General features: G+C 42.2%; 1 protein-coding gene across 1 annotated transcript; it reads left to right on the forward strand.

Moving 5' to 3' along the window:
• Nucleotides 1–939: 939 nt before the first annotated feature.
• On the forward strand, nucleotides 940–9,100 carry LOC148003281 (uncharacterized). Its single transcript, XM_087568262.1, has 5 exons — nucleotides 940–1,149; nucleotides 1,925–2,084; nucleotides 3,068–3,199; nucleotides 3,858–4,041; nucleotides 8,317–9,100. Exons 1-4 carry the CDS (start codon nucleotides 1,020–1,022, stop codon nucleotides 3,910–3,912), a joined length of 477 nt encoding a protein of 158 aa, XP_087424388.1. The 5' UTR covers nucleotides 940–1,019; the 3' UTR covers nucleotides 3,913–4,041; nucleotides 8,317–9,100.
• The last annotated feature ends 239 nt before the right edge of the window (nucleotides 9,101–9,339 follow it).

Below are 9,339 nucleotides of genomic sequence, written 5' to 3' on the forward strand. Positions count from 1 at the left end.
AGGACACAGAAGCCACAGATGACAATGCCAAATGGACTCCCTCCTGAACTTATGGACCCATTAAAATTGAGGTTTAGCCTAACCTTAGGCCATTCCATTCCCTGCCCATCCGCCTGCTTTTTATGTTTGCTATGAGTAAAAGTTCAGTGTGTAGCCCCAATATCCTCATGATTGGACTTGGAAATTCAGGAAGAATGATATTGGAGAAGGGATGGGTATGTGGTTACAATGTGGTAACACGAGGTCCAGGTTTACGTTTGCTCAGTGATGTCCAATTTAATTGTCTTGTTATATTTGTGAAAGGGAGGATGTTCAACTTAATATATAAAAGGTACAGAAACTTATTATTTTATATATGCCCTGTAGGTGATCTGTATGTTCCCAAGAAAAAGGAGTTTTTATTGCACTATATAGGATTATAGATCATTTATTTTCTGACATACATGGATATGTAAATGGAAACAATGTCAGCTGTCAAGGATTGCACAGCAATCAAATATTCCCAGGTTTTATACACTCAGGGGTCTAGAAGGAATATATTGGCCTCCAGAAAAAGGGAAAACCTTAGGAATCGAAATGTGTGTCACATGTATTATCTTGGGTAGTAGATTTACTTTTAAGAAAAAAACTCCCTCCTCCTTGGTCCCTAGAGATTTGGGTGCTAAGAAAAATCTGTTCCCTAATTCAGGGTTGTAAGCAACTCTCCCCAGCAAAAGCAATGATGACTTCTAATGAAGCAAAGAGAAACATCTAGCTTTGGAATAGAGGTTGCCAAACAGTTTTCCCAGTGACATATGAGAGACTGGAGGAAAGGGCCCCCACAGAAATTGATCCATTTGGGGAAAGCTAGTTAGCAGGTAGACCATAGAACTTCCCAGGGACATCATCAGTAAGCCCTTCACTGGACAATCTATTGTATCTAAGAGATCCCTAGAAGCTTCTGTGATGTCACCAGTGTTGTGGTGACACCAACTGCCTTTGGGATATTCCTTCAGTTCCCTTTGGGTTCACAAGCAGGCATGTTTCGCCAGCTGCTCAAGCTATTTCGAAAGGAAAGGGGAGATCAAGGAGAGACCACACCAAGGCAGAAGGAGGATGACCTCCTCTCTAGTAAAACAGGAAGGAGGAAATCATTCTGGGGAAGGCTTGGTGAGTCCTGGGCAGAGTTGGGGAACATCCTCAAGGAGGTAGGTTTGAGATGTGCCTTCTAAGACTAGGCCTTACAAGCAGGAGCCTTGGGATTTCTCAAAGACAAACCAAGAGTCAGGAGTTCCTGATCATTAATTTGAGAGAAAGCCAGAAAGTGGTAAGCCTTCAGTTTCTTTTCTGGAAGCTTTTTAATTGTGAGTGTCAATGAATGGCAGGAGGAGGCACTGTGAGATTAACAATGTGACCATCCATGGTTGGGAGTTGAAGCACTTCATCCTCTAGATTACTGTAGGTTACATAAGTCCCTGATGGCGAGAACAAGGAAGGATGCACCCCTAGAAATGAATTGAGTTCTCAGACACTTTGGGCTGGAACACGCACGATTAGAGCTTGATGGTGCTAAGCATTATGAACTCCAGGATTATCTGCACCACAGCTGATATGAGATAACAATGTCCCAGATGTTTATGTCTCAGGCAGGTTATAAGTTTCACTGCCAAGGGTACTGTAATATTGAGTGTGGCACGTGTATGGCATTAGAGCTTGGGAAGAGGGACATAGCTTAAGAATCCAGTTGAAGAAAGCTTTTCTGCTCTTTCAGGGATTCACCCAGTCTCTACCATTTCCCCTTCCTCAACCTCCTTTTGGGATTCAGAATGATGTTTTCTGCCCACGGGCCATAAAACATGCAAATTCACTTGGGTTTATCTATCTATCTATCTATCTATCTATCTATCTATCTATCTATCTATCTATCTATCTATCTATCTATCAGGATTTGGTAGGAAGACATCATTCCAAAATGTCATCAGTGAGCAAGAGAAGTATCGAAAGGAACTGGAGGAACTCAAACTTGAAATCCAGAAGTGTCAATTCGAGAGGGATGAACTTTATCAAATCCTGGACTTTTATATCTATGATGATTGGGACCTCAGGTAGTCATTATGCCCAGTAACCTGTTCACTGTCTTGTGCTCTCTCTCTGCTAACCCAAGATTTCCTCATAGCACCAGAGAGTTTCACCTCTCATCCTGGATTTTAAGGAGCCTTGGCAGGCATTTGCTTGTGAGATAAGCTAGGTGCTGTGTGTTTAGGGTCAACCCCCTTTGTACTTGACCCTGAGCTCCTTGGATTAGCGTTGGTTCTGTCAACAGCTAGAAGGACCTTGTCCCACTTGCTGCCTGTGAGTGAGGGAATGAAATGCCTGCATGTAATGACTCTTTTACTCTGATTTTGTTCATTATACACTGATTCCATGGCACCTCCATGCATGTAGTTGGGATTCTACTTGTGTTTTATATGGGTTGGTATGTATATGTGAAAGTATTTGTGGGTTTTATGCTCACGGTCAGGGAGTCTGGGGAGATGGATGGGATCTGAGGATTTGTGTGATGGACAGTTTGCAGCTCATGGTGGTGTGGAAGCCCACAGGGATCAACAGAGCACTTTGCATCTTCTGTTTACTTAGGTGGTAGATAGGACTCTCCTGAGGGAAGGAAGGGTTACAAATCCTCTTCCCTGTCAAAGTAGTTATGCCCTCTGGGAATTCATGGAACAAAAGGAAACTAGGTTTGAGAATCCATGTTTTCAAAACAAAAGAAATGTCATCACAACTATCTGTTGGACCCAAGCCACTCCAGTACAGAGGGTCTTTGTAGAACCATATCTCCACAGTCTTTGATAGAGTCCTTATTTCAAAATAACTCTTTGCTGATTTGCATAGAAACATTTCCTTGAAAGAATTGTTGTTGGAGTCTCACTGTTGTGTTTTTGCTCTGTCTTTGTGTTTGCCACATGATTCTCTACCCCCTCCTTTCTTAAATTTGAATTTTTTATTGGTTTTTTTATTTACACTTCACCTAATTCTGAAATCAGGAGTTCAGATGCTTATTTCTTCCTTGGGCCATGTCCCAACACAGGCTGGATTTCGAATTGCCAATACTTCAATCCGAACATGAGAGGAGAATGATGGCTATGCAAATGATGACCAACTCAATAAGTGATGCCATGGAGAGGTACAAGGAGCTCATACAAGTGAACAGTTCCTACCAGTGAGTCGCTGACAGAGATGAGAACCCAGCACTAGGCAGGGAATGCTTCTGTCCTGTATGACTTTGAACCAAAGTCAGGGCTCTGGTTCCATAGTTTCTGACTCTTAACAAGAAGCCTGCCTCCTGGCAAGGGTCTTAGATTTGTAGCTCTTGGACTCAGTTGTCCTACATGTGAAGGGTGTAGAAGACACTCCAATTGTTATTTTCCCCATTAAAGATCTTTTAGATAGTAAAGATTTGTTCTATTAGGTGAATATCAATCAACCTTGAACTTCTAGGTCTCTGACAGGAGATTTACATATCTGTGATGCATGAGAAACACATGGAAAGCTATTGGGTCTTCAACTACCCCTCTAGGGGATTTCCCCACTCCGTGAAGATAGTTTTAGCATACCATGGACATATAAGCACCCATATGGACCATCTCTTCTTCCTTGATTTATATAAACTGTCTTAGTGTCAGGATTTTCAGAAGTACTTTGATTCATGTGGAATGTGGATTCTGGATTTCCCTCCTCTAATTGGTGCTAACTTGTATAGTGTGGCTCTATTCTGGGGATGTCTGGGGATGAGGACCCTTGATGGCATGATTGGACTTGCAAGAGTGACAGGCAAATAGAAGCTGGCTGGCATTTACCATTTTTTGTTTGTGGTTCAGCATCAGGCACTCCCAGCTCCTGTGTGAACAAACTCAATTGAAGAACAAAATATAGATTTTGCTGAATGAGAAGAGAGAACTGCTGGTGGAGCAGACTGAACTGCCAGCATCCTCTGTGGAGGCAAAGAGGCTCTGTGAAGAGGCCGGAATGAACATCTGTGACCCCAGAGCCAAGCAACAGCAGGTAGGGTTAGGGCTCAGGGTCAGGTTGTCCTCATGTCTTACCATAACCATAGACAAACCAATGTAACTGTCTATTGACTGATCCATGTCCTGACCTAGGTCTCATCCAAGTGTTCATTTATGTGATGGCTTACAAGGCTTCCCGTGGAGATAGCCCTTTTTCAAGAAACGGGATGTTTGGAAAGCAAAAGCTCCTGCTCTTCTCAAATCTGCAGTTTATTAAGGGAGATAGGTTGATCACACAGCAGAGCACTACATGTCATTATGTCTGGAGGGTGCTATGTGGGAGCCCCTCTTTAGACTAGAACAGGGCTTTAAGGGATGAAGCAAAAGTCTGGAGCTCATTTTCTTTACAGGGACGTTTGAGACTCCAGGAAGTAAGTCAAACCAGAATCTTCCCGGGGGAAGACCCATGTAGAAATGGCAAAGAAAAGGTTGTCCTTGTCATTTGTGGTGGCTGTTGTCCTTCTTCCCCTCTTCTCCCTGTATATGAAGAAGGTGTCTGCATGCTTCATAGATCTTGGGTAACTACAGAGCCTGAGGAGCAGCATGTCAGTCCTGTCTCATTTGAGTGCTCCTGGAGAGTTCATATCTGGGCCTTACAGTCTGAAGCTGGTTAGAAGAATAAGGATGTGAAAAGGTTTCTCAAAAGCTGAGGGTTGGCATGAGAGATTTGAGACTTCAAGAACAAAGTTATCCATATGTACCCCCAATTCTCACCCAGAAAGGTGTATTGCTGTGCTGACCTGCATCTTAGGGATCATGCAGGGAGGCCAGTTAATGACAAGCAATTTTGTCCAGTCATTTTCAAACTTAGTCCTTTAAGCCTAGGTCTCTCAACAAACATGAAGTTTCCTGTTTTGTGCTGGCCAGCAGTCTTTGCATCACCGGTCCAGTTCCAGGTGGAGCCCCCTCTCTTCTTTTCTCAACACATTTTTAAACCATTCAGTTATTTTCAAAATAAGGATTAGATTTCTTCACTTTACCTGGACCGAGGTATCCCCCGGGAAGATTCTGGTTTGTCTTATTGGCTTCACCATGATCTTGCATGGAATCCTAGAGTGCATCCCTCTGCTGACATTGCTTTGCTGACTATATCATGGGCACAGCATTCTTTCAGGATAGATTCCCTCTCAATATTGTACACAGTTCTGCATTTCAGAAAAGTCACTGTATGTTATTTATTTAGCCCTTTCCTGCAGAAATTTAGGTTGTTTTAATATCACATGAACTCTAATGTGATGAAAAGCTCCTTGTAAATGACCATGAGTCACTGTCTCCTCTGATGCTTCCAAAGTCTTCTATGAAGGAAACAGGGTAGTTTTAGTGAGGGGCCTATGATGAGTCAGCATAGAGCTTGACGGAGTCTTTTCCTAGAAATTTCTCTCTTGGGAATTTGATGATTTGTTGTTTAGGCTATCTGTGCAGAGCACGTAACTTACTTGTAGGACCATCAGGTATCTGCATAGAAAGGTTTCCTGAAGTGGAAATGAGTACAGGCCAGGGCAGCACAGCCTGCTTGAGTCTAAGAGACTTCTACACAGCATTGTTCCCAGTAATTCCTCACTCAACAGGAAATGTGCTGCATAAGAGCAAAGTTTTCATTTGTGCATGTGAGTGTGTATCTGTGTGTGTGTGTGTGTGTGTGTGTTTGCCAGCAGTGGATGAGCATGGTTATGCACATGCTGTGTGTTTTTCTAATGCTGGATGATTTTTCAAGTCTTTTCGGAATGGGAATTTATATATAGGAGCGTGAGTGAGTGTTTGTTTGTGTGTGTGTGTGTGCGTGTGTGTGTGTGTGTGTGTTTGTGTGTTTGTGTGTTTTCAGTACTGAACCTGTGTTTCCCTCTATTTCCAAGTTTCATGATAAAAGTACTCTAAGAGTTCACTTTACATCCATGAAACATGAAATACAGCTGCCCAGTCATTAAGCATCTCCATCTAGCTCTCTACAGCAAAAGGACACGTAAGGTATTAATTTATTCTGTTTTCAAAAAATTCATAACAGAATTATCTTGTGAAGTCTGGGGAGGAGTGGGAAATATGTTCAAGTGAGTCCGGTTTCACAGTGGTGACAAATGGTACAGGCCTGGAGCTTGCAGGTCCCTTTTTGTAATGGTGTAGAAGCAGGACAATAAAGTCCTTTAGAAATGCAACCCCCAAAAAGAGGACACAAAAACACCTGTAATGTAGATTTTCAAGTGATTAGGGGTAAAACTACTGATCTGCATTGAAATCCTTTGGAGCACATCAAAGGAATGGAGTACATGGAGGTAAGGGGGGGCTTCTTTATAAAATCCATTGATTTATGATCCTTCTCTGTTCTTTGTGAATTGTGAAAGCCCACTGGAAGGTTATGTCACTCACTGTGTTTTCTCCAAGGTTGCTTTCCACATGGTGTGCTACCATTTCTTTCCAGCTACCTTGGCACACTACAGCTTCCCCTGGGAGTTTTGCTTGGATTTATTCTCAATTTTATTCATTGAGAATTTGAGTTGCTTGGAGTTGTATCATCATACAGCAAAAGTCCCATAGCTATGTTGTGTTGCAAGAACAGGCCAATTTCAGGAGCCCCTTTAGGTACACAGTTAATCCAAAGCCCTCCCCTATGTTATCTGTGTAGCATTCTGCAAGTGCTGTTAATCAAAATCATTTTCTCTCAGTTAATTTCAGCCTCAATGGGGTTAGGAGAAATGATGAAATTCAGATGGGTCTGGGAGTGTAAGAACAGGTAGCCCAATGAGAAGCCATGTTCAGAAAGTGGAACAGAAGTTTTAGTTAACCCAGTGATTCCACAACAAGGAGTAGGTGCTGCCATTGCAACTTGGGAGCATCAGTGTTGTAGTGGTCACAGAGTAGCCTTGTAGGAGAATCAATCCAGACGTTCATCAGTCAAGGAGTAAAAATATATCATAGTGAGGAGCCTGTCCATGGATTCTGATTCAGTCTGAGATAATCCATGCAAGCTTTTACTTACTTACTCAAAATATCTGTGTCAAAATCACATTATGGGGAGAAAATTTGTTGATTTGGATCCTAGTTATGGGGATTTCCTGTGATTCTATCTTTGGGCATGAAGTCACTCAGGCTATGGTAAGGAGAGCTCCGATTAGAAGAAGCTGCACACTTCGGGGAAATTCTGAAACAGTGAACAAGAACAAGAGTCTAGTCCACCACCAACATATGATCCTTTGTTGGGGAACAAGACTGCTCTACATAGCCTTGGGAACTTGCTAAGCAAGATTGGTAATAGGGAAATAACCCTGAGTCTATGACGGTTTATGGGAGGACAGCACATCACTGACTGAGCTGTCTATCGGCTTCGGTCACTATTTACATATCCCACCCAACATTTGTTTTTATGCCTCCAGAGTATCCTGGGGAATCTTTACATTAAGCATTAATGTTCAAGTAGGAACACAGGCTGGAAGAAGCCATTTGAATATCCTTTCCCTATATAAATACCCTTTTTGGGTGAATGACCACCCACATAGTTTTCAGCATCAGGCAGCTAAAGAGCTACTCAGAGTATTGTTCTGGTAGAGTTCATGTGAATTTTGCCCATGAAACAATATATATGATCCTTTGGATTTCTTGGTATTTTCTACTCCTTTCTTCCTGTGATCTCTCCGGAAAGATCTAAGGACATTTTCTCTTCTGTCCTCACACAAATTGCCTTGCACTAGCCATAGACTTACAGGGGTGCTGGTGTGTTTCTACATCACAATCACCTTTAATGTCCATGTGTACGCTGGGAAGATTTGCATGGAGCACATTCTCAGTGGTTACAGGATCTATGCAATTCCCATGGATTTGATGTGAGATGGCCTCTCTGTGTATTTTCAGGTACAGCGGTTAAAATGGAACCCAGGCAGGTTCCTTCACTGCAAACATAATCAGAACTTTCACCTCAATTCTGGGCATGTTCTCCAGAAGGCATCCACATGGTATTCTAGGTTGCTCATACCTCTCTTGACCTCAGATTCAGACATAGCCACAATGTTATTATTCCATGTCATATACCTGGACAAGTGGGAAAATATGCTCATTTTTCTCTTAATTCCAGTACAGTGCATAGTCCACAGTTCAAATTCTAGCAGTTTGAAAAGCTGAGATATAAATCCAAGCCCAGGTACTCTATGACACTTGGGGATGCAGGGACTGACCTCAGCTGACAGACAGGTCATGCTGGATTGTCCAACTGAATAGAGCTGATGTAAGTGGGAGAGCTGAAGTGACAGCCACTCACTAATCCTTTTTCCCCTTGCTCTGCCAGGTCTGAAATTCTCCAGCAGAAACTCGAACATGACACAGACCTGGGCAAGATCTCCCTTGGTGAGAAGTGGTACAGGAGGAGAACAAAGTGTGCACAGGAAATACACCACTATTGCATCTCATCTGTAATGTCCATAGCAATTGTGGACTGCATTTTCCTCCTTTAGTTTGAATTCTTTGGATTTAATAGGCTGTACTTTCACCTCGACTCTCTCCAGCAAGTGTACAGTTTTGGAGGGACCCAGAGAAGTGCTGATGCACATCAATCAAGAGCTGCTGGTCATCCAGTAAGACTGTTCATGTGTAAATTTGTACTTGTCCTGATGGGTCATCCAGAAGGGTTTCATGGAGATCAGTCCACAACATTGGAAAGACTTTGAGACAAAGGCTGTGATGTATTTTATACTCGGTATTGGATGGTCTTGTCCTTCATACCCCACTCCAATAGAAGAGACCTCCTTACATTCCACTTGAAAAGATTATTACCATCAGTAACTGCTTGTCTATTATTTTCCAAGGCCAACCACGGGATATAAGTCTGTTCTGCAAAATGAGTAGCAAAAGAATGTTTAGCATAATTCCTCTGTTTAGATTTTGGTTTGAATTTTGATTATTTTGGTTTTTCTTGTATTCATTTGAAAGTTTGGCATTTATTTGTTTTTGTTTTATTCTTGCAGTTGATTCGCTATTTTGATGAGGATATAGACTGTATATATTGACTACCCGCATCTGGTTACTATTGAGTAAATTGGATGTATTCCTTTAAATAAAACAGTAATCTCAAACTCTTCACTCTTAAGAACCTCCTTTAGTGATCATTAGTGTCAACATCTGAAGTCCCACAGCTATCAGGAAGGGATGGATCTGTGCATTCTCATGGGGACTGGGCATCAAATCACTTCCCCGTCAGACTGAGATTCAAAGGCATTTATACAGTCACTGTTCACTGTGTTCCCAACTCTGTGAATTGCAACTTCATCATGCATACATTACCCACTGTGTATGTTTGCTGTCAAATATATAG

Source organism: Rattus norvegicus, chromosome 9, assembly GCF_021556685.1.
Source record: "Rattus norvegicus strain SHRSP/BbbUtx chromosome 9, alternate assembly SHRSP_T2T, whole genome shotgun sequence".
Classification (NCBI taxonomy): Eukaryota; Metazoa; Chordata; class Mammalia; order Rodentia; family Muridae; genus Rattus; species Rattus norvegicus.

Bases quoted from the DNA above. Each gene is read 5' to 3' on its own strand.
- LOC148003281 (XM_087568262.1), top strand. From the start codon at position 1,020: ATGTTTCGCCAGCTGCTCAAGCTATTTCGAAAGGAAAGGGGAGATCAA. The intron at 1,150-1,924 runs GTGAGTCCTGGG...TCTATCTATCAG, and splicing joins ATCATTCTGGGGAAGGCTTG to GATTTGGTAGGAAGACATCA. The intron at 2,085-3,067 runs GTAGTCATTATG...GTCCCAACACAG, and splicing joins TATGATGATTGGGACCTCAG to GCTGGATTTCGAATTGCCAA.